We start from the raw sequence: 26,069 nt of genomic DNA on the forward strand, positions 1-26,069 counted from the left end.
TTTTCATACAAATTGTGAAATTTTTTGTTCTAGTTCTGTGAAAAATGCCAGTGGTAGTTTGATAGGGATTGCATTGAATCTGTAGATTGCTTTGGGTAGTAGAGTCATTTTCACAATGTTGATTCTTCCAATCCAAGAACATGGTATATCTCTCCATCTATTTGTATCATCTTTAATTTCTTTCATCAGTGTCTTATAATTTTCTGTATACAGGTCTTTTGTCTCCTTAGGTAGGTTTATTCCTAGATATTTTATTCTTTTTGTTGCAATGGTAAATGGGAGTGTTTTCTTGATTTCACTTTCAGATTTTTCATCATTAGTGTATAGGAATGCAAGAGATTTCTGTGCATTAATTTTGTATCTGCAACTTTACCAAATTCATTGATTAGCTCTAGTAGTTTTCTGGTAGCATCTTTGGGATTCTCTATGTAGAGTAGCATGTCATCTGCAAACAGTGACAGCTTTACTACTTCTTTTCCAATTTGGATTCCTTTCATTTCCTTTTCTTCTCTGATTGCTGTGGCTAAAACTTCCAAAACTATGTTGAATAAGAGTGGTGACAGTGGGCAGCCTTGCCTTGTTCCTGATCTTGATGGAAATGCTTTCAGTTTTTCACCATTGAGGATGCTGTTGGCTGTGGGTTTGTCATATATGGCCTTTATTATGTTGAGGAAAGTTCCCTCTATGCCTACTTTCTGCAGAGTATTATCATAAATGGGTGTTGAATTATGTTGAAAGCTTTCTCTGCATCTATTGAGATGATCATATGGTTTTTCTCCTTCTATTTGTTAATATGATTTATCACAGTGATTTATTTGCGTATATTGAAGAATCCTTGCATTCCTGGGATAAACCCCACTTGATCATGGTGTATGACCCTTTTAATGTGCTGTTGGATTCTGTTTGCTAGTATTTTGTTGAGGATTTTTTCATCTATCTTCATCAGTGATATTGGCCTGTAGTTTTCTTTCTTTGTGACATCATTGTCTGGTTTTGGTATCAAGGTGATGGTGGCCTCGTAGAATGAATTTGGAAGTGTTCCTCCCTCTGCTATATTTTGGAAGAGTTTCAGAAGGATAGGTGTTAGCTCTTCTCTAAATGTTTGATAGAATTCGCCTGTGAAGCCATCTGGTTCTGGGCTTTTGTTTGTTGGAAGATTTTTAATCACAGTTTCAATTTCAGTGCTTGTGATTTGTCTGTTCATATTTTCTATTTCTTCCTGATTCAGTCTTGGCAGGTTGTGCATTTCTAAGAATTTGTCCATTTTTTCCAGGTTGTCCATTTTATTGGCATAGAGTTGCTTGTAGTAATCCCTCTGATCTTCTGTATTTCTGCAGTGTCAGTTGTTACTTCTCCTTTTTCATTTCTAATTCTATTGATTTGAGTCTTCTCCCTTTTTTTCTTGATGAGTCTGGCTAATGGTTTATCAATTTTGTTTATCTTCTCAAAGAACCAGCTTTTAGTTTTATTGATCTTTGCTATCGTTTCCTTCATTTCTTTTTCATTTATTTCTGATCTGATTTTTATGATTTCTTTCCTTCTGCTAACTTTGGGTTTCTTTTGTTCTTCTTTCTCTGATTGCTTTAGGTGCAAAGTTAGGTTGTTTATTCGAGATGTTTCCTGTTTCTTAAGGTAGGATTGTATTGCTATAAACTTCCCTCTTAGAACTGCTTTTGCTGCATCATATAGGTTTTGGGTCGTCGTGTCTCCATTGTCATTTGTTTCTAGGTATTTTTTTTATTTCCTCTTTGATGTCTTCAGTGATCACTTCGTTATTAAGTAGTATATTGTTTAGCTCCATGTGTTTGTATTTTTTACAGATCTTTTCCTGTAATTGATATCTAGTCTCATAGCGTTGTGGTTGGAAAAGATACTTGATAGAATTTCAATTTTCTTAAATTTACCAAGGCTTGATTTGTGACCCAAGATATGATCTATCCTGGAGAATGTTCCATGAGCACTTGAGAAAAATGTGTATTCTGTTGTTTTTGGATGGAATGTCCTATAAATATCAATTAAGTCCATCTTGTTTAATGTATCATTTAAAGCTTGTGTTTCCTTATTTATTTTCATTTTGGATGATCTGTCCATTGGTGAAAGTGGGGTGTTAAAGTCCCCTACTCTGAATGTGTTACTGTCAATTTCCCCTTTTATGGCTGTTAGTATTTGCCTTATGTATTGATGTGCTCCTATGTTGGGTGCATAAATGTTTACAATAGTTATGTCTTCTTCTTGGATCGATCCTTTCATCATTATGTAGTGTCCTTCTTTGTTCTAATAGTCTTTATTTTAAAGTCTATTATATCTGTTATGAGAATTGCTACTCCAGCTTTCTTTTGGTTTCCATTTGAATGGAATATCTTTTTCCATCCCCTCACTTTCAGTCTGTATGTGTCTCTAGGTCTGAAGTGGGGTCTCTTGTAGACAGCATATATATGGGTCTTGTTTTGGTATCCATTCAGCCCATCTGTGTCTTTTGGTGGGAGCATTTAGTCCATTTACATTTAAGGTTATTATTGATATGTATGTTCCTATTCCCATTTTCTAAATTGTTTTGGGTTCGTTATTGTAGGTCTTTTCCTTCTCTTGTGTTTATTGTCTAGAGAAGTTCCTTTACCATTTGTTGTAAAGCTGGTTTGGTGGTGCTGAACTCTCTCAGCTTTTGCTTGTCTGTAAAGGTTTTTATCTCTCCATCAAATCTGAATGAGATCCTTGCTGGGTAGAGTAATCTTGGTTGCAGGTTTTTCTCCTTCATCACTTTCAATATGTCCTGCCACTCCCTTCTGGCTTGCAGAGTTTCTGCTGAGAGATCAGCTGTTAACCTTATGGGGATTCCCTTGTGTGTTAGTTGTTGTTTTTTCCTTGCTGCTTTTAATATGCTTTCTTTGTATTTAATTTTTGACAGTTTGATTAATATGTGTCTTGCCGTATTTCTCCTTGGATTTATCCTGTATGGGACTCTCTGTGCTTCCTGGACTTGATTAACTATTTCCTTTCTCATATTAGGGAAGTTTTCAACTATAATCTCTTCAAATATTTTCTCAGTCCCTTTTTTTTTCTCTTCTTCTTCTGGAACCCCTATACAAATGTTGTTGCATTTAATGTTGTCCCAGAGGTCTCTGAGACTGTCCTCAGTTCTTTTCATTCTTTTTCTTTATTCTGCTCTGCAGTAGTCATTTCCACTATTTTGTCTTCCAGGTCACTTATGTGTTCTTCTGCCTCAGTTATTCTGCTATTGATCCCTTCTAGAGTATTTTTCATTTCATTTATTGTGTTGTTCATCATTGTTTGTTTCATCTTTAGTTCTTCTAGGTCCTTGTTAAATGTTTCTTGCATTTTGTCTATTCTATTGGCAAGATTTTGGATCATCTTTACTATCATTATTCTGAATTCTTTTTCAGGTAGACTGCCTATTTCCTCTTCATTTGTTAGGTCTGGTGGGTTTTTATCTTGCTCCTTCATCTGCTGTGTGTTTTTCTGTCTTCTCATTTTGCTTATCTTACTGTGTTTGGGGTCTCCTTTTTGCAGGCTGCAGGTTTGTAGTTCCCGTTGTTTTTGGTGTCTGTCCCCAGTGGCTAAGGTTGGTTCAGTGGGTTGTGTAGGCTTCCTGGTGGAGGGGACTAGTGCCTGTGTTCTGGTGGATGAGGCTGGATCTTGACTTTCTGGTGGGCAGGTCCACGTCTGGTGGTGTGTTTTGGGGTGTCTGTGGACTTATTATGGTTTTAGGCAGCCTCTCTGCTAATGGGTGGGGTTGTTTTCCTGGTTTGCTAGTTGTTTGGCATAGGGTGTCCAGCACTGTAGCTTGCTGGTCATTGAGTGAAGCTGGGTGCTGGTGTTGAGATGGAGATCTCTGGGCGAGTTTCGCCGTTTGATAGTATGTGGAGCTGGGAGGTCTCTTGTGGACCAGTGTCCTGAAGTTGGCTCTCCCACCTCAGGGGCACAGCACTGACTCCTGGCTGCAGCACCAAGAGCCTTCAATCCACATGGCTCAGACTGTTATATAGTTCATTGAAGTTACAGCAATGCTGTGAGATGTTGGACCAGAAAGTCTCTGAGTGATTCAGTGAAGGTTTCCAGTGCTTTCAGACACAGATGTCCCTGACCTGGGCTGTCTTCAAAGAACCTATTGTTCCGGCTTTTGGAGGAGGTCGTGGGGAGGATGTGATCACTGTTTTTTCTATTTTGAACTTTTAATAAATCTCTACAAACATAATTTTTTTCTTAACCCTTCCAACAAAATTCTTAATATATATGCTAAATTTCATATTAGAAATTATATGACATAATATTAATGTATGTGGATATGAAACTATATAAACCAATTGTGTAACTGATGGGAGTTCAAAATGGGCTAAATCTCCCTGGTGAGCTTTCATTTCCTGGTATAGCCATGACCCTGGGACCCCAGGGCTCAACAATACTAGAGGTTGGGAGTAGAAAACCTATAGAAAAAGATATTTCCTTGTTAGATTATATTTATTCTAATCATTTATTTTAAGAATGAATGCCTTATTTGGCTTGTTGATGGTAAATGAATCACAGTAGCTGAGACAGCCAGACACTCACCAATGCAGGTTCCGTTTTCTGCCTTGGTCATTCCGTTTGGGCAAAGATCAATGCATTTATAGCCACCGCGGGTGTTCTTGCAGTGCTGATCTGGTCTGCATACATTCTGTCTACACTCATTTACATCTTGATGAAAGAACACAGGTAATGCAGATTGAGAAAGTGATTTCTTCCGCCTTTGCATAAAAATTATACCTTCAGATTTTAAGGATATCATAAACTAATACAGATGATTATATAATCATGGTGTAAGGTTAAAGTGTTTAAATCAAGTTATGTAACGCACTTTATTTTAAAACGTTATGATAAAAAAATAAAATATTACTAAACATAGCTGGTAGCCATACCAACCACTTCCTCCTCCTAGAAAAAGAAAAATTATATACTTATACATTATATATAAGTATATATATATATACATATAAATTATGATTTTGTGAAAAAAATTGGTAACAAAATAGGGGAAATGTTAAAAAAAATGGTTATGTAATTAGAAGATGAAATCTGTAATTTAGAGCATTTGCTTTGTTTTTGCATGAATCACATACATGATGCATGGTATTACAATCCAGCCCAGGACATGGCACATGGATTAGATAAGGCACCATTAAGAAGTTACAAAGGGAGAGTGGAACCAAGATGGTGGAGAAGGACGTGCTCTCACTGCCTCTTGTGAGAACAGCAGAATCACAACTTGCTGCTGGATAATCATCGACAGGAAGACACTGGAACTCACCAAAAAAGATGCCCCACATCCAAAGACAAAGGAGAAGCCACAATGAGATGGCAGGAGGGGCGCAGTCACAGTAAAATCAAATCCCATAACTGCTGGGTGGGTAAGTCACACACTGGAGAACACTTATACCACAGAAGTCCACCCACTGGAGTGAAGGTTCTGAGCCCCACGTCAGGCTTCCCAACCTGGGGGTCCGGCAACGGGAGGAGGAATTCCTAGAGAATCAGACTTTGAAGGCTACTGGGATTTGATTGCAGGACTTCGACAGAGCTGGGGGAAACAAGAGACTCCACTCTTGGAGGACACACACAAAATAGTGTGTGCATCGGGACCCAGGGGAAGGAGCAGTGACCACAGGGGAGAATGAATCAGAAGTACCTGCTAGTTTTGGGAGGTATCCTGCAGAGGCGGGGGGTGGCTGTGGCTCACCGTGGGGACAAGGACCCTGGCAGCAGAAGTTCTGGGAAGTATTCGTTGGCGTGAGCCCTCCCAGAGGCTGCCATTAGCCCCACCAAAGAGCCCAGGTAGGCTCCAGTGTTGGGTTGCCTCAGGCCAAACAACCAACAGGGAGGGAACTCAGCCCCACCCATCAGCAGTCAAGTGGATTAAAGTTTCACTGAGCTCTGCCCACCAGAGCAACAGTCAGCTCTACCCACCACCAGTCCCTCCCATCAGGAAACTTGCATAAGCCTCTTAGTAGCCTCATCCACCAGAGGACAGACAGCAGAAGCAAGAAGACCTACAATCCTGCACCCTGTGGAACAAAAACCACATTCACAGAAAGACAAGATGAAAAGGCAGAGGATTATGTACCAGAAGAAGGAACAAGATAAAACCCAGAAAAACAACTAAATGAAGTGGAGATAGGCAACCTTCCAGAAAAAGAATTCAGAATAATGATAGTGAAGATGATCCAGGACCTGGAAAAAGAATGGAGGCAAAGATTGAGAAGATGCAAGAAATGTTTAACAAAGATCTAGAAGAATTAAAGAACAAACAAACACAGATGAACAATACAATAACTGAAATGAAAGCTATACTAGAAGGAATCAATAGCAGAATAACTGAGGCAGAAGAACGGATAAGTGACCTGGAAGACAGAATGGTGGAATTCACTGCTGCGGAACACAATAAAGAAAAAAGAATGAAAAGAAATCAAGACAGCCTAAGAGACCTCTGGAACAACATTAAACACAACAACATTTGCATTATAGGGGTCCCAGAAGGAGAAGAGAGAGAGAAAGGACCCGAGAAAATATTTGAAGAGATTATAGCCGAAAACTTCCCTAACATGGGAAAGGAAATAGCCACCCAAGTCCAGGAAGCACAGAGAGTCCCATACAGGATAAATGCAAGGAGAAACACTCCGAGACATATAATAATCAAATTGGCAAAAGTTAAAGACAAAGAAAAATTATTGAAAGCAGCAAGGGAAAAATGACAAATAACATACAAGGGAACTCCCATAAGGTTAACAGCTGATTTCTCAGCAGAAACTCTACAAGCCAGAAGGGAGTGGAATGATATACTTAAAGTGATGAAAGGGAAGAACCTACAACCAAGATAACTCTACCAGGCAAGGATCTCATTCAGATTCGATGGTGAAATCAAAAGATTTACAGACAAACAAAAGCTAAATTATTCAACACCACCAAACCAGCTCTACAACAAATGCTAAAGGAACTTCTCTCGGTGGGAAATACAAGAGAAGACAAGGGCCTACAAAATCAAACCCAAAACAATTCAGAAAAGGGTCATAGGAACATACATATTGATAATTAAGTTCAACGTGAATGGATTAAATGCTCCAACCAAAAGACACAGGCTTGCTGAATGGATACAAAAACAAGACGCTTATATATGCTGTCTACAAAAGACTCACTTCAGACCTAGGGACACATTCAGACTGAAAGTGACGGGATGGAAAAAGATACTCCATGCAAATGGAAATCAAAAGAAAGCTGGAGTAGCAATACTCATATCAGATAAAATAGACTGTAAAAATAAAGAATGTTACAAGAGACAAGGAAGGACACTACATAATGATCAAGGGATGAATCCAAGAAGAAGATATAACAATTATATATGCACCCAATATAGGAGCACTTCAATACATAATGCAACTGCTATCAGCTATAAAAGAGGAAATTGACAGTAACAAAGTAATAGTAGGGGAGTTTAACACCTCACTTACACCAATGGACAGATCATTAAAATGAAAATAAATAAGGAAACAGAAGCTTTAAATGACACAATAGACCAGATAGATTTAATTGATATTTATAGGACATTCCATCCAAAACAGCAGATTACACTTTCTTCTAAAGTGCATGGAACATTCTCCAGGATAGATCACATCTTGGTTGACAAATCAAGCTTCAGTAAACTTAAGAAAATTGAAATCATATCAAACATCTTTTCTGACCACAATGCTATGAGATTAGAAATCAATTACAGGCAAAAAAACCCGTAGAAAACACAAACAAATGGACGCTAAACGATATGTTACTAAATAAACAAGAGATAACTGAAGAAATCAAAGAGGAAATGAAAAAATACCTAGAGACAAATGACAATGAAAACACGATGATCCAAAACCAATGGGATACAGCAAAAGCAGTTCTAAGAGGAAAGTTTATAGCTATACAATCCTACCTCAAGAAACAAGAAAAATCTCAAATAAACAATCTAAACTTACACCTAAAGGAACTAGAGAAAGAAGAACAAACAAAACCTAAAGTCAGAAGAAGGAAAGAAATCATAACTATCAGAGCAGAAATAAATGAAATAGAAACAAAGAAAACAATAGCAAAGATCAATAAAACTAAAAGCTGGTTGTTTGAGAAGATAAAGAAAATTGATAAACCATTAGCCAGACTCATCAAGACAGAGGGAGAGGACTCAAATCAATAAAATTAGAAATGAAAAAGAAGAAGTTACAACAGACACTGTAGAAATACAAAGCATCCTAAGGGACTACTACAAGCAACTCTATGCCAATAAAATGGACAATCTGGAAGAAACGGACAAATTCTTAGAAAGGTATAACCTTCCGAGACGGAACCAGGAAGAAAAAGAAAATATGAACAGACCAATCACAAGTAATGAAATTGAAACTGTGATTAAAAATCTTCCAACAAACAAAAGTCCAGGATCAGATGGCGTCACAGGTCAATTCTATGAAACATTTAGAGAACAGCTAACACCCATCCTTCTCAAACTCTTCCAAAAATTGCGGAGGAAGGAAGACTCCCAAACTCATTCTATGAGGCCACCATCACCCTGATACCAAAACCAGACAAAGATACTCCAAAAAAAAAAAAGTTACAGACCAATATCACTGATGAATATAGATGCAAAAATCCTCAGCAAAATACTAGCAAACAGAATGCAATAACACATTAAAAGGATCATACACCATGATCAAGAGGGATTTATCCCAGGGATGCTAGGATTCTTCAATATACACAAATCAATCAGTGTGATACACCATATTAACAAACTGAAGAATAAAAACCATATGATCATCTCAATAGATGCAGAAAAATCTTTTGACAAAATTCAACACCCATTTATGATAAAAACTCTCCAGAGAGTGGGCAGAGAGGGAACCTACCTCAACATAATAAAGGTCATATACGACAAACCCACAGCAAACATCATTCTCAATGGTGAAAAAGTGAAAGCATTTCCTCAGATCAGGAACAAGGCAAGGATGTCCACTCTCACCACTATTATTCAACATAGTTTTGGAAGTCCTAGCCATGGCAATCAGAGAAGAAAAAGAAATAAAAGGAATACAAATTGGAAAAGAAGAAGTAAAACTGTCAGTCTGCAGATGACATGATACTATACATAGAGAATCCTAAAGATGCCCCCAGAAAACTACTAGAGCTAATCAATGAGTTTGGTAAAGTTGCAGGATACAAAATTAATACACAGAAAATCTTTTGCATTTCTATATACTAATGATGAATAATCTGAAAGAGAAATTAAGGAAACACTCCCATTTACCACTGCAACAGAAAGAATAAAATACCTAGGAATAAACGTACCCAGGGAGACAAAATACCTGTATGCAGAAAAGTATAAGACACTCATGAAAGAAATTAAAGACGATACCAACAGATGGAGAGATATACTATGTTCTTGGATTGGAAGAATCAATATTGTGAAAATGACTGTACTACCCCAAACAATCTAGAGATTCAGTGCAATCCCTATCAAATTACCAATTGCATTTTTTTCCAGAACTAGAACAAAAACTCTTAAAATTTGTATGGAGACACAAAGGACTCTGAATAGCCAAAGCAGTCTTGAGGGAAAAAAACAGAGCTTGAGGAATCAGACTCCATGACTTCAGACTGTAGTATAAAGCTACAGTAATCAAGACAATATGGTACTGGCACAAAACCAGAAACATAGATCAATGACACAAGATAGAAAGCCCAGAGATAAATCCACACACCTATGGTCAACTCATCTATGACAAAGGATGCAAAGGATGCAAGGATATATAAATCCACACACCTATGGTCAACTCATCTATGACAAAGGATGCAAGGATATACAATGGAGAAAAGACAGTGTCTTCAATAAGTGGTGCTGGGAAAACTGGACAGCTACATGTAGAAGAATGAAATTAGAACACTCCCTAACACCATACACAAAAATAAACTCAAAATGGATTAGAGACCTAAATGTAAGACTGGACACTATCAAAGTCTTAGAGGAAAACATAGGAAGAACACTCTTTGACATAAATCACAGCAAGATCTTTTTTGATCCACCTCCTAGAGTAATGGAAATAAAAACAAAAATAAACAAATGGGACCTAATGAAACTTCAAAGCTTTTGCACAGCAATGGAAAGCATAAATAAGATGAAAAGAGAACCTTCAGAATGGGAGAAGATATTTGCAAATGAATCAAGGGACAAAGGATTAATCTCCAAAATATATAAACAGCTCATGCAGCTCAATATTGAAAAAAGAAACAACCCAATCCAAAAATGGGCAGAAGACCTAAATAGACATTTCTTCAAAGAAGACACACAGATGGCCAAGAAGCACATGAAAAGCTGCTCAACATCACTAATTATTAAAGAAATGCAAATCAAAACTACAATGAGAGATCACCTCCCACCTGTTAGAATAGACATCATCTGAATATCTACAAACAGCAAATACTGGAGAGGGTGTGAAGAAAAGGGAACTGTCTTGCACTGTTGGTGGGATTGTAAATTGATATAGCCACTATGGAGGACAGTATGGAGGTTCCTTAAAAAAGTAAAAATAGAATTACCATATGATCCAGCAATCCCACTACTGGGCATATACCCAGAGAAAACCATAATTCAAAAAGGCACATGCAGCCCAATGTTCACTGCAGCACTATTTACAATAGCCAGGTCATGGAAGCAACCTAAATGCCCATCGACAGTTGAATGGATAAAGAAGATGTGGTACATATATACAGTGGAATATTAGCCATAAAAAGGAACGAAACTGAGTCATTTGTTGAGACGTGGATGGATCTAGAGACTGTCATACAGAGTGAAGTAAGTCAGAAAGAGAAAAAAAAAATCATGTATTAACGTGTATATGTGGAACCTAGAAAAATGGTACAGATGAACCGGTTTTCAGGGCAGAAATAGAGACACAGATGTAGAGAACAAATGTATGGACACCAAGGGGGGAAAGCGGTGGGGTGGGGTGGGGATGGTGGTTTGCTGAATTGGGTGATTGGGATTGACATGTATACACTGATGTGTATAAAACTGATGACTAATAAGAACCTGCTGTATAAACAAATAAATAAAATTTAAAAAAAAGAAGTTACAAAGATGTTACTGCTTTGAATTCATAGCCCTCTTCTTACCCACACATTTTCTGCCTTTGAGTTGATACCCAGGTTCACATCCACAGTGAAAACTTCCTATGGCATTGAAACAGTGGTGGTGACAGGGGTTGGATTCTTGACATTCATTAATATCTGTTAAAGAAAACAAAATTTGCTTTACATGCTGTTAGAAAACTTGGCTTAATTTATCCCAAATGTTAAATATTTTAGTGATCATGATGTTTAAGATCTTCCCTAAAAAGAATCCAATTGAAGTGCTCTCAAAGGATCTGCTAGATAATTGATAGAATTAACTGCTGGAGAGGGTTATTCTCTTCAACACTACTCCAAGGTACAAGGTTGCTAGTGATTCAGAACTATGTTGATGCAAAACTTCTCTATTTTAACTATTTTATTTACCATATGGCTCCCATTCCAGTTTCTAGGAACTTTTAGCCCTGGAATGTTGTGGACAGACTGGAGTACTGAAGGTAGAAATAAATAATAATAATAAAGTTAAGTCTTCAGCAACAACTTTTGCAATTTGACCCTTCTTCCCAATTTTTGCTGCTATTAGTCTGATGCAGGTGTTTATTACCTTGCACTCAAATGACTGCAGCAACTTTAGCTTTTCTCCTCATTTGTAGTCACTGCCAAATTAAGCTTCCTGAACACCATCTGGGTCATAGTGCAATGGAAAAAAAACCCTGCAGGCATGAATTCCCCAAACTTGTGTGCACCTGCCTGTATTTTGTAACTTCTCCCCTTTCCTTCCTTTCATTCCAGAAAAAGGGAGACCACTCCTTCCATTTAAGAAGAGTTCCTCTATTTGAGTTTTTGATCTCTGCAGCCCATCTCCTCCTTCCTCATCACGATGACTGTGGTCCACTGATCATGCCCTCCTCTTCTGTATTTTTAATGCCCTTCTCCTTACTGTCGTCTTTCCCACAACCCTGTAGACATAATCAAATCTTTCCTATCCCAACAAAATTCCTCTCTCAGGTCTCTACTAACCTCAAGCTCCTGCCACTTTTCTATTGTTCTATTACAAACCCTCAAAAGAACAATCTCACCATATTTTAGGCTCTTCATGTTCTAATCTTACATTCCCAAGTTCGAGATTTCCAATGTCTTATTTTGTTCTTGTTTTCTATTTCAGATTTTCTAATTTAATCTTTCAAAATCTGTACATGTCACATAAATGCACAAATGTGATAACATGTTTTTTAAGTTTAATTTTTATTTTATATTGGGCTACAGTTGATTTACAATGTTGTGTTAGTTTCAGTTGTACAGCCAAGTGGTTCAGTTGCACATATACATATATCCATTCTTTTTCAGATTCTTTTCCCATATAGGTTATTACAGATTATTGAGTAGAGTTCTGTGTGCTATACAGTAGGTCTTTTACAATTACCTATTTTATATATATTAGTGTGTATATGTTAATCCCAAACTCCTAATATATCCCTCCCCCCACCACCTCTCCCCTTTGGTAACCATAAGTTTGTTTTCGAAGTCTGTGAGTCTGTTTGTTCTGCAAATAAGTTCATTTGTATCATCTTTTTAGATTCCACGTTATAAGTGATACCATATACTATTTATCTTTCTCTTTCTGACTTACTTCACTTAGTATGATAATCTCTAGGTCCATCCATGTTGCTGCAAATGGCATTATTGCATTCTTTTTTATGGCTGAGTAATATTCCATTGTATATACGTGCCACATCTTCTTTACCCATTCCTCTGTCAATGGACATTTAGCCATTCCATATCTTGGCTATTGTAAATAGTGCTGCAATGAACACTGGGGTGCATGCATCTTTTCGAAGTATGGTTTTCTCTGGATATATGTATGGTTTCTCCATACAGTTTTCCATAGTGGTTGTACCAGTTTACATTCCTACCAACAGTATAGGAGGGTTCCCTTTTCTCCACATCCTCTCTAGCATTTATTATTTGCAGACTTTTTAATGATGGCCATTCTGACTGGTGTGAGGTGATACCTCATTGGAGTTTTGGTTTGCATTACTCTAATAATTAGTGATATTTAGCATCTTTTCATGTGCTTTTTGGCCATCTTTATGTCTTCATTAGAGAAATGTATATTTAGATCTTCTGCCCATTTTTTGATTAGGTTGTTAGTTTTTTCATATTGAGCTGCATGAGCTGTTTGTATATTTTGAGGTTTATCCCTTGTTGGTCACTTTGTAAATATTTTCTCCCATTCTGTGGGTTGTGTTTTCATTTTGTTTATGATTTCCTTTGCTGTGCAAAACTTTTAAGTTTAATTAGGTCTTATTTGTTTATTATTGCTTTTATTTTCATTTTGTTTATGATTTACTTTGCTGTGCAAAACTTTTAAGTTTAATTAGGTCTTATTTGTTTATTTTTGCTTTTATTTTCATTACTCTAGGAGGTGGATCCAAAAAGATGTTGCTGTGATCTATGTCAAAGAGTGTTCTTCCTATGTTTTCCTCTTAAGAGTTTTATAGTATCTGGTCGTACATTTAGGTCTTGAATTCATTTTGAGTTCATTTTTGTGTATGGTGTTAGAGAATGTTTTAATTTCATTCTTTTACATGTAACTGTCCAGTTTTCCCAGCTCCACTTATTGAAGAGACTGTCTTTTTTCCATTGCATAGTCTTGCCTCCTTTGTCATAGATTAATTGACCATAGGTTGTGTGGGTTTATTTCTGGGCTTTCTATCCTGTTCCACTGACCCATATTTCTGTTTTTGTGCCAGTACTATACTGTTTTGATTACGGTAGCTTTGTAGTATAGTTTGAAGTTAGGGAGCCTGATTCCTCCAGCTCTGTTTTTCTTTCTCAGGATTGCTTTGGCTATTCAGGGACTTTTGTGTTTCCATACAAATTAAAAATATTTTTTGCTCTACTTCTGGGAAAAATGCCATTGGTAATTTGATAGGGATTGCACTGAGTCTGTAGATAGCTCTGAGTAGTATAGTCATTTTGACAGTATTGATTCTTCCAATCCAAGACCACAGTATATCTTTCCATCTGTTTGTGCCATCTTCAATTTCTTTTATCAGCATTTTAGTTTTCAGAGTACAGGTCTTTTGCCTCCTTCGGTATGCTTATTCATAGGTATTTAATTCTTTTTGATGCGATGGTAAATGAGACTGTTTCCTTAATTTCTCTTTCTGATCTTTCATTGTTAGTGTATAGAAATGCAACAGATTTCTGTGTATTAATTTTGTATCCTGCAACTTTACCAAATTCATTGAGCTCTAGTAGTTTTCCGGTAGCAAAATCTTTAGGATTTTCTATGTATAGTATCACTTTACCTGCAAACAGTAACAGTTTTACTTTTTGGATTTTTTTACTCTTTGGATTTCCAATTTGGATTCCTTTTACTTCTTTTTATTCTCTGATTGCCATGGCTAGGACTTCTAAAAGTATATTGGATAAAAGTGGTGAGAGTGGACATCCTTGTCTTGTTCCTGACCTTAGAGGAATGCTTTCGGTTTCACCACTGAGTACAATGTTAGCTGTGGGTTTGTCATATATGGCCTTTCTATGTTGAGGTAGGTTCTCTCTATGCCCCCTTTCTGGATGGAGCATTTTTATCATAAAGGGGTGTTGAATTTTGTCAAAAGTTTTTCTGCATCTATGGAGATAATCATGTGGCTTTTATTCTTCAGTTTGTTACTGTGGTGTATCATACTGATTGATTTGTGCATACTGAAAAATCCTTGTATCCCTAGGATAAATCCCAATTGATCATGGTGTATGATCCTTTTAATGTATTGTTGAATTCAGTCTGCTAGTGTTTTGTTGAGGATTTTTGTGTCTATGTACATCAGTGATATTGGCCTGTAATTTTCTTTTTTTGTAGTATCTTTATCTGGTTTTGGTATCAGGGTGATGCTGGACTTGTAGAATGAGTTTGGGAGTGTTCCTTCTTCTGCAATTTTTTGAAACAGTTTCCAAAGGATATGTTTGGATAACACATATCCATGTTAACTCTTCTCTAAATGTTTGATAGAATTTGCTTCTGAAGCCATCTGGTTCTGGACTTCTGTTTGTTGGAAGTTTTTAAATCGCAGTTTCAACTTCAGTACTTGTGATTGGTCTGTTCATATTTCCTATTTCTTCCTGATTCAGTCTTGGGAGATGGTACCTTCCTACGAATTCGTCTGTTTCTTCTAGGTTGTCCATTTTATTGGCATCTAGTTGCTTGTAGTAGTCTCAGGATCCTTTGTATTTCTGTGGTGCCCATTGTAACTTCTCCTTTTTCATTTCTAATTTTATTGATTTGGGCCCTTTCCCTTTTTTTTCTTGATGAGTCTGTCTAAAGTTTTATCAATTTTGTTCATCTTTTCAAAGAACCAGCTTTTAGTTTCTTTGATCTTTTCTATTGTTTTCTTCATCTCTATTTCATGTATTTCTGCTCTGATCTTTATGATTTCTTTTCTTTTACTAACTTTGGCTTTTGTTTGTTCTTCTTTTTCTAGGTGCTTTAGGTGTAAAGTTAGGTTGTTTTTTTGAGATTTTTGTCTCTTGAGGTAACATTGTATTGCTATAAACTTCCCTCGTAAACTGCTTTTGCTGCATCCCAAAGTTGCTGGATTGTTGTGTTTCTGTTTTCATTTGTCTCTAGGTATTTTTTGATTTCCTCTTTGATTTCTTCAGTGATCCATTGGTTGTTTAGTAACGTATTATCTAGCCTCCAGGTGTTTCTGTTTTTTTTCTTGTTTTTTGCAGTTTTTTTTCTTGTAGTTGATGTCTAATCTCATAGCATTGTGGTTGTTAAAGATGCTTAATTTCAGTTTTCTTAAATTTACTGAGGTTTGCTTTCTGGCACAGCATGTGATCTATTGTGGAGTATGTTCCATGTGAACTTGAAAAGAATGTGTATTCTGCTGCTTTTGCATGGAGTGCTTAAATATTAAGTCCATCTTGTCTAATGTGTCATTTAAGGGCTGTGTTTCCTTATTGATTTTCTATCTGAGTGATCTGTCCATTGAGGTAAGGGGGGTGTTAGAGTCCCCCACTACTATTGTGCTACTGTTGATTTCTCCTTTTATAGCTGTTAGCATCTGTCTTACATATCGAGGTGCTCCTATGTTGGGTGCATATATGTTACAATTGTTATATCTTCTTCTTGTATTGATCCCTTCATCATTATGTAGTGTCCTTCTCTGTCTTTTATAACAGTCTTTAAAGTCTATTTTGTCTGATATGAGTTTTGCTGCTCTAGTTTTCTTTTGATTTGTGTTTGCCTGGAATACCTTTTTCCAACCTCTCACTTTCAGTCTGTACATGTCCCTTAGTCTGAAGTGGGTTTCTTGTAGACAGCATATGTACGGGTCTTGCTTTTGTATCCATTAAGCCAATCTGTGTGTTTTGGTTAGAGCATTTAATACATTTACATTTAAGGTAATTATCGATATTAAAGTTCTTATTGCCATTTTGTTAATTGTCTTGGATTTGTTTTTGTACATCATTTCCCTTCATTTCTCTTTTGTTCTCTTCTGTTGTGATTTGATGACTATCTTAGAGTTGTGTTTGGATTGCTTTTTCTTTTTTGTATGTGTATCTATTGTAGATTTTTGGTTTGTGGTTACCATGAGGTTTTGATATAGCAATCTATCTATCTATCTATATAAGATTATTTTAAGTTGCTGGTCTCTGAATTTCAAATGCATTTCTAATGTACTGCATTTGTACTCTCCTCACGATTGCTGGTTTTGATGTCATATTTGTGTGTAGATGATTTGCTACCTTTACAGAATGTTTGCCTTTACTGGTGAGCTTTCCCATTCATAATTCTTTTGTTTCTAGTTGTGGCCTTTTCTTTTCTGTCTAAAGAAGTTCCTTTAGCATTTGTTGTAAAGCTGGTTTGGTGGTGCTAAATTCTCTTAACTTTTGCTTGTCTGTAAAGCTTCTGATTTCTCCATTGAATCTGAACAAGAGCCTTGCTGGGTAGAGTATTCTTGGCTGTAGGTTCTTCCCTTTCATCACTTTAAATATATCGTGCCACTCCCTTCTGGCTTGCAGAGTTTCTGCTAAAACATCAGCTGATAACTGTATGGGGATTCCCTTGTATGCTATTTGTTGCTTTTAGTATTTTCTCTTTGTGTTTAATTTTTGTCAAGTTGATTAATATGTGTCTTGGTGTGTTCCTCCTTGGGTTTATCTTGTATGGGACTCTGTGCTTCCTGGACTTGACTGAGTGTTTCCTTTCCCATGTTAGTGAAGTTTTTGGCTATTATTTCTTCAAATATTTTCCCAGGCCCTTTCTCTCTCTTCTCCTTCTGGGACCCCTTTAATGCGACTGTTGGTGTGTTTAGTGTTGTCCCAGAGGTCTCTTAAACTGTCCTCATTTCTTTTCATTCTTTTTTCTTTATTATGTTCTGCAGCAGTGATTTCCACTCATCTCTCTTCCAGCTCACTTATTCGTTCTTCTGCCTCATTTATTCTGCTATTGATTCCTTCCAGTGTATTTTTCATTTCAGTTATTGTATTGTTCAACTCTGTTTGACTTTAAATCTTCTAGCTCTTGGCTAAACATTTCTTGTATCTCAGTCTGTGCCTCCATTGTTTTTCTGAGATCTTGGATAATCTTTACTCTCATTACTCTGAAGTCTTTTCAGGCAGATTGCCTATCTCCACTTCACTTAGTTGTTCTTCTGGGGTTTTATCTTGCTCCTGTGTCTGGAATATATTTCTGTTCCACCTCATTTTGTCTAACTTTCTGAGTTTGTGGTCTCCTTTTCTCAGGCTTCAGTACTGTAGTTCTTCTTGCTTCTGGTGGGTGAGGTTGGTCCAGAGGCTTGTGCAGGCTTCCTAATGGGAGGGACTGGTGCCTGCCCACTGGTGGTGGAGCTGGGTCTTGTCCCTCTGGGCAGGGCCATGTTAAGGGGTGTGTTTAAAGGTGGCTGTGGATTCAGGATGACTTTAGGCAGCCTGTCTGTCTGCTGATGGGTGGGGCTGTGTTCCTGTCTTGCTGGTTGTTTGGCCTGAGGTGTCCCAGCACTGGAGCCTACAGGCTGTTAGGTGGGGCCAGTTCTTGCTGCCAAGTCCTCTGGGAGAACTCACATTGATGAATATTCCCTGGGGTCTTTGCCTCCAGTGTCCTTGCCCCCACAGTGAGCCACAGCTGACCCCCACCTCCCTGGGAGATCCTCCAAGACCTGCAGGTAGGTCTGGCTCAGGGTCCTATGTAGTCACTGCTTTGCCCTGGGTCCCAGTGCATGTGAAACCTTATGTGCACCCTTCAAGAGTGGAATCTGTTTCCCTCAGTCCTGTGGAGCTCCTGCACTCAAGCCCCAAAGGTGTTCAAAGCCAAATGTTCTGGGGGCTACTCCTCCCAATGCCAGACCCCCAGGCTGGGGAGCCTGATGGGGAGCTCAGAACTATCACTCCTGTGGGAGAACCTCTGTGATATAATTATTTTCCAGTTTGTGAGTCACCCACTCAGTGGGTATGGGGTTTGATTATATCATGGAAGCACCCCTTCTATCATCCTGTTGTGGCTTCTTCTTTGTCTTTGGATGTAGAATATCTTTTTTGGTAGGTTCTTTTGGTAGGTCATTTTTGTCGATGTTTCTTCAGCAGGTAGTCATGATTTTGGTGTTTTCATGAGAGGAGGTGAGCTCAAGTCCTTCCACTCTGCCATCTTGTCTCCTCCCTGATCTGTGATGATATACTTTTAAAAGATTTTCTTAGTGCAGTTTTTTCTTCTTCTTTCACTTGGCTTCCCTTGTCCTCCCCTTGTCCACCAAAGCCAACTTACATTAACAATCTAATATAAATAATAACATATCTTTTTAATGTAAACCTATATCTCTTCCTAAATATATAAATCCATTTTCTTTTTCTTTGGTTATTGTTTGTTTTCCAATCACATAATCTTTTCTACACAAGTTGCATACACTCTTTCATATCTTTGTGTTCTCACTCAACAACGCCTCATGGAAATTCTAAGCCAAACAGTTGTTGGCGATTTGTCTAAGCCAAACAGTTGAGCTTCATTCCATTCTTTTTAATGGCAGCATAGTGGTTCATAGTATAGATGTACCATAATTCATTCATTCTTTCTCCTATTAAGAATTTCATTTTGTATCCAGTGTTTCTTCCTCTGGAAAATCCTGATAGATAGCAGCTTTATTCATAATTGCTAAAATTTGTAAGTGCCAAGATGTCCTTCAGTAGAATGGATATATAAACTGTGGTACATTCATACAATGGATTATTTTTCAGCACTAAAAAGAAATAAGCTATCAAGCCATGAAAAGACATAGAAGAATCTTAAATATATATTACTAAGTGAAAGACGCCAATCTGAAAAGGCTACATACTGCATCATTCCAACTACATGACATTCTGGAAAAGGTAAAGCTAGAGAGACAATAAAAAGATGACGGGCTTCCCTGGTGGCGCAGTTGTTAAGAATCCACCTGCCAGTGCAGGGGACATGGGTGTGAGCCCTGGTCCGGGAAGATCCCACATGCTGTGAAGCAACTAAGCCCTTGTGCCACAACTACTGAGCCTGCACGCTACAACTACTGAAGCCTGCATGCCTGGAGCCCAAGCTCTGAAACAAACAGAAGCCACTGCACTGCAACAAAGAGTAGCCTCCATTTGCTGCAACTAGAGAAAGCCCGGCGCAGCCAAAAAATAAATTTTTATATATATATATATATATATATATATAAAAATATATATATATATAAAAAGATGAGTGGTTTCTGGAGGTTGGGGGAGGAAAGGATGACTAGGTGGAACACAGAATATTTTTAGGGCAAGGAAACTATTGCGTATGATACTATAATGGAGGATATATGACATTATTCATTTGTCTAAACCCATAGAATATACAACACCAGGAGTGAATCCTAATGTAAACAATGGACTTTGGGTGGTAATTATGTGTTAATGTAGGTTTAGCCTTGGTTAAAAAAAAAAAAAAATACCAGTCTGGTGCAGGAGGTTGGTAGCAGGGGAGGCTGTGCATGAGTTGGGGCAGGGAGAATATGGAAAATCTCTTTACATTCTACTCAAATTTGCTGTGAATCTAAAACTGCTCTAAAATAATAAGTTCTATTAAAGAAGTCCTGCAGTAAATATTCAGTCTTATGAAATGAGTTTTATTAAATAGATTCTATTAAGATCATGCTGTATGATCTCTTCTCTCAAATATTACAGGCAAGTTTTATTCAAAACCACTTTCTTACAAATACTTAAAATAGCCATGGCATATTACATTTAAACATTTTACTAAGAAGCTCAATCTATTAAAGAGAGTTTACTCTAAGTGATTCAACAGGCAGGGGTTTTAATCTGTAATACAATGAAGATAAGCAAGGGCCTCCATTTGTATACCTTGACAACTCAGCCCATCACTGGTTCTTCGAAAGCCAATTCCACAGCGGACCACACAGTGATAGGATCCAATGGTATTGTCACAATCCTGACCAGCGTGGCAAGTGTGTCCACTCAAAGCACACTCATCAATATCTGCAACAAAGTGAGTCATTCAACTAGGGGGAACTGAAGAAAACCAACCAAAGAACCTGTTGTGAAACAGGGATAAGAAAAGCAATGAATGACACTTGAAATATACAAGAGCAAAAATGGCGAATTTTGGGGGTGTGTCATTTCAGGTGGGTTGAGTAGCTGACAAGCTCATAGCAGGACAGTGTGATGTCTTCACAGACCAAGCCATCCAACAGACCACTTATAAATTAGGTGGCTGAAAAAAGGTACTTCTCCTTTCTGACATCTCAGTTTTTTCATCTGTAAAATGAGGATAATAATATCCACCTCTCAGGATTGCTCTGAAAATTAAATAATGTTTATGAGGTGCCCAGTCCATACTGGACATTCCATAAAAGTTACTCCTATGCCCCTGCTCTCTCTCTCTTTAGCATTTAGAAGGGGGTCTCCTTGGGCATAGAGGGAGAAATCCTTTCTTCTTTTCATCATTTTTAGTTTATTATACAACTAGGCTCTTATACAAGTTCTAACTTTGAAGCATACCTGGAATCTGATAGAAAAGTGTGTTCTTTAACATACCATGATTGTGCAATTTACTAAATTTCTTTATAACCTCTTCCTTCCTACTTTTATCCCTGTAAAAGGAGTATGGTAATAGTCCTGCCTGCCTCTTCTCATTGTGTTGTGGGGATTGAGTGAGTCACTCCTGTAGGCATTCCTGCCCACAGAGCACCCCATATGAAGGCAGTGTGTGAGCAGTATTCCCTCTTCCTTACTTTTTTAACTTAATGAAGGTGAGGGCAGAAAGAGTAGGAAAGAAGAGCACTGGTCTACCACGCTTTTCCTAGGTCAGAGACTGCCATGTCCACTGCTTAAATGTGTTGATTAGACTTAGCTTTGTGACTACCTTGACAAGTTCTTCCATCCACAGCTATAGTGAGGCCTTTTGGGCAGGAGCAATAATAAGTTCCCATGGCATTGTGACAGATATGGGAGCAGGGATTCCCTGCTGCACATTCATCTTCATCTGAAAGAAGAAACAAAAAGACCCAGTTAGTATGAAGAAGCCCTACTTTCAAGGAGTTATTAAAGTTGGTGAAAAGAGTTGCTTATAGAGGCCAATGAATGAATCAAATGTAACAGGAAATGCTCTAAGTGCCACAGGATGGAAACACAAAATAAAAATTAATTTGGGGTCCTCAGATCTCTGAGAGTGAATAAATGGTTAGATTAATTCTAAAACAACAATGATGACAGCTGAGATATAATGACAATTTATTGTGATCTAAATGCTTTTTACCTACATTAACTCATTCCTCAACATTCCTAGGAGCTAAGTATTTTTATTCCTATCTTCATTTGCATGATAAAACTGAGGAACAAAGGTTAAGTAAATTGCTCAAGGTCACATAGGTCATTATTTGCAGAGCTGGGATCTGAACCTGGGCAGTGTAGTTTCTAAAGACCACCTTTTTACCACTATACTACATTACATTGCCTACCAGCAAAAAGAAAGGCACTGTGGGGCTTCCCTGGTGGCTCAGTGGTTAAGAATCTGCCTGCCAGTGCAGGGGACAGGGGTTTGAGCCCTGATCCAGGAAGATCCCACATGCTGCAGAGCAACTAAGCCCGTGTGCCACAACTACTGAGCCTGCACTCTAGAGCCCGTGAGCCACAACTACTGAGCCCGTGTGCCACAACTACTGAAGCCCACATGCCTAGAGCCCGTGCTCCGCAACAAGAGAAGCCACCACAATGAGAAGCCCGTGCACCGCAACAAAGAGTAGCCCCCACTTGCTGCAACTAGTGAAAGCCCATGTGCGGCAACAAAGACCCAACGCAGCCAAAAATAAAAAAAAATAAATAAATAAATTTATTTAAAAAAAAAAAAGAAAAGCAAGGCACTATGTATGCTAACTTGAGCTCCTCAAGTCATTTACTTAGCTATTTACTTATCCATGACCCTCTTGCACAGGTACTTGGATGGCACAAGGCTGGTTTAGTCATTAGTCCTCCACCCACAATCCAGCCCTATCCTACGATTAAGCAATTCTCAGGTTAGGTGACTTAGAGTTGAATTACTGCTGTTCCACATTCATGGCAATCAGGTGGCCAGACGAAGTCCAGTGTTTTGTCCCTGTGTTCCCTCTACCCCTTTACTTGATCATGATCCTAGACACACTTGATTGTGGACTAATCGGAAGAGCAAGGGCTTTGTATCTATCTTAAATTCAAATCTAGCTCTGCCACTAGATAGCTGAGTGATCTTAGGCAGTTAACTTCTTCACATCTCAATTTCTTCACCTGTAAAATGGGACATTTATAGGACTGTTGTGATTCTGAAATACCTAGCAAAATGACAGTAAATGTCTATTAAATGGTAGCATTAACAGCTTAATAAAAAATAAAAATGAATAATTTATTTCCATACTTACCAGCACAAAAGGGTCCAACTGAATCTAAGGCAAACCCAGAGGGGCACTGATTACTGCGATCTCCTACCATAGAGAGAAAAGCAAAATTAACTGGCTTGTTAGAACATTAGCATCTTGTTTCTCCCCAGGACCATCTTCTCTGGGAACATATGCCAAGGATGGAACACATGACACAGCAAATGCAATAGGTGAAAACAAGCAGAATGGAAAAGTTTTACTGTTTCTCAACCAAGAACTAAATGAATCATAATACAGAGATTGTTGGCAAGCAGCCAGCCACTGGAAGCAGATTTTCTGTTTGTTGTTTACATTAATCAAAAGAAAATTAATTACTCTTTGATAATGAAAAAGGATCCAAATCAATATGAATGCCAGGCATAACCACAGGCAAAGTCCTATTCTTCCAGCCATTTACTTATTGTTTGTTCTAGAAGTAGGATTGCTATTTTGAAGCCACTTAAAATAACCTATGCCAGTGAAAAACAAACTCTAGTGAAGAAACCCTCTCCTTTTGTATATCTCCTCCGTTTGTACTGTGAAGAATCTGGGTCTAAGTCCTCCTAGGTGTAACCAAGTGTTTTGCTTCCTGGTAGTCAAAGCAAGAAGAAACAGGCATATCATTATAGCAATAGAATAGATTTAAGTTAGAGGTCAGAAAAAAAACTATTAACAATAATAAATAGGTTAGGGAATCTCCTTGGAAAGTAACTCTGTTTTGACTGGTGTTAAGCCGTTTAGCAAATATTTTTCAAACGTTATTGAGATGCAAAAACTTAAATGAAACATTTTTCAAGTTAACAAAGTAATCTCACACACACACACATACACATACCTTAAAAAACAATCATTGATATAACAGGTATAGCAGATTTCTCTCAAGGGAAATTTTATGTTCAGTTCATATTCAATCTCTTAGAAATTATCTTAGATTTTCCTTCAATTCTAAATGCATGAAACTGTTTATTTTTACTATTGTTTTAGGTGCTCTTCATAGAGGGAGTCTGGGCATTCATTAATTTTTCAGATTCATTCTACTTTGGAGAGTCTCAATTACAATATTATTTAAGCCCTGCTGAGAACATGAAACTGTTCAAAACTCTTCTGTACATTTATATATTTGGAGGGTGGAAGAAACATGCTCCAATGAAAATATTTCCTTGACTAGAAAGCTAGAGCCCTACTTGCTATTTCTAGGCAATCAAATTGCTATAAACCATGAAGCGAAAGCAGAGAGGTTCATGATCCATTTCCACCCTGAGTGTAAACACGACCCTGAGAGCATCCAAGCCTTCTTGCACCTTCAAGGGAATGGGGACAGGATGGATGGGATAGAAACGTCCGGAGCATGTTGCTAAATGATTGTTGAGTGTCATACAGTACTGTGAGCTTCATGGGCTGTATTTCGAATTAAACCTCAGAACTGCCCTACTCCCATCATAACCAATTTTCAGATGAAGAATCTGAGACTGAGGACATGTAAACTGCTTAAAGTCAAAGTGCTAAGATAATCTGGAGCAAGGATTTAGATGCAAGTCTGTGGGACTTTCAACCACTGAACTCAAGAATACAATTCAGGTGGTGATTATAATTCATGCTTCATTTTTATTTACTATTCAAACATTCCTTAATGCAGCCAGTATGTTGTGTACAGCACTGTGTTGGGGACGTAGTTGTGGAAAAATGTGTAACGTAAACAAATTATTATTTGATAGAAGCTTTAGATTTCTGGTTCTAAATGGGGAGATATCTTCCATGGAGTGGCATCTGGGAAGGTTTTTGGGAGAGACTTTGGTTGTCATTATAATGACATGATTTAATAGGGAAGCCTATTTAAATTTAGGGAGTGGAGAAGACCCTGGGGAAGGTTTTAAGTATTGCAATGTGTGGGATAATGATGCAAGATGAAGATGTGTCCCTTGCCCTGAAAAATTGTCGTGGAAGTGAGAAAGCTGTTTGTAATTATCTAAGGCTAGAACCCATCTTCCATATATTAAACGGTTTCTTTGTGTGATTAAGATATACAATGAACTTTCCAGAAATGCAGCTGTCATATAAATGGGTGGTTGATTGTACATTGTTTTATTCAGAACATTACCAAGAATTACTCAATGTTTTTTAAAAAAAATCACACTGGGCCTCTAAATATTGGTTCAGCCATGTAAATACTTCTCTCTTTAACTTCCAGTGTAGTAATGTCTAAAGATTTTCATATTGAAATACATAATATTTTGTTATCAACTATTTTCCTTTTATTTATTCTTTCTGTTGTAATTAAATCATGTTATTTTGAATTATATTATGATTTACTTTTTGACATAGTAGGGAGACAATACAAAATATTTGTGTTACAGTAATGTATAATTGTAGAAACTTTAAAAAGCATAAAATTCCCTGTAACCTTGTCACTTGGAACAAACTACTGCCAAGATTTTGGTGCTTTTCCCTGCAGTCACTTCCATCAGCATATACTTCAAAAAATTAAGTTAGGATCCTTTACAGACTAACAGTTGCCAAACTTTACTGATCGTAAAATCTCTTGGAGAGCTTATTAAAAATATAGATCCCTCTGGTCCTACCCCAGTCAGAATTGCCAAGGAAGAAGCCTGGGAATCTGTGTTTTTAACCAGTATAAAGGTTTCCTTAACCAGTATAAAGGTTTCCTTACAATCACTGTGCTGTGGGCAACCCAGGTTTGGATCATATTGTGTACTATTTTTCAATGATTGTTATGTCATGTACATTCTCCTTTGTCACTTGTTTATAGCTATATTGTCAATACCTAGAGCAGTATCTGGTATACAGTAGGTACTCAATAAATATTTTTAAATGAATAAATAAGCAACCATTAGAATACTTTTGAAGGAATATTTAGTTTAAGAGTTTATCATACATCTGTGTCATCATTTACATATTTACCTCTTTCAGGACATTTATTCTTGGCCATTTCTGTGATTTTCTTAGGGCAGACTCCTAGAATGAGATAACTAAAAAGATGTGAACATTTGAGAGGCTACTGATACATACTGT

General features: G+C 37.5%; 1 protein-coding gene across 1 annotated transcript in view; it reads right to left on the minus strand.

The window, feature by feature from the left end:
- Positions 1–26,069, minus strand: part of HMCN1 (hemicentin 1) — a 521,171-nt gene that overhangs the window by 28,393 nt on the left and 466,709 nt on the right. Inside the window, exons 98-102 of the mRNA XM_030873036.2 lie at positions 23,043–23,105; positions 21,515–21,634; positions 20,494–20,628; positions 11,182–11,295; positions 4,567–4,692 (exon numbers count right to left, since the gene is read on the minus strand). Of these exons, the coding sequence (XP_030728896.2) occupies positions 4,567–4,692; positions 11,182–11,295; positions 20,494–20,628; positions 21,515–21,634; positions 23,043–23,105 (558 nt within the window). The remainder of the gene's footprint in view (positions 1–4,566; positions 4,693–11,181; positions 11,296–20,493; positions 20,629–21,514; positions 21,635–23,042; positions 23,106–26,069) is intronic.

This window comes from Globicephala melas, chromosome 1 (genome assembly GCF_963455315.2).
Source record: "Globicephala melas chromosome 1, mGloMel1.2, whole genome shotgun sequence".
NCBI classification, from domain to species: Eukaryota; Metazoa; Chordata; class Mammalia; order Artiodactyla; family Delphinidae; genus Globicephala; species Globicephala melas.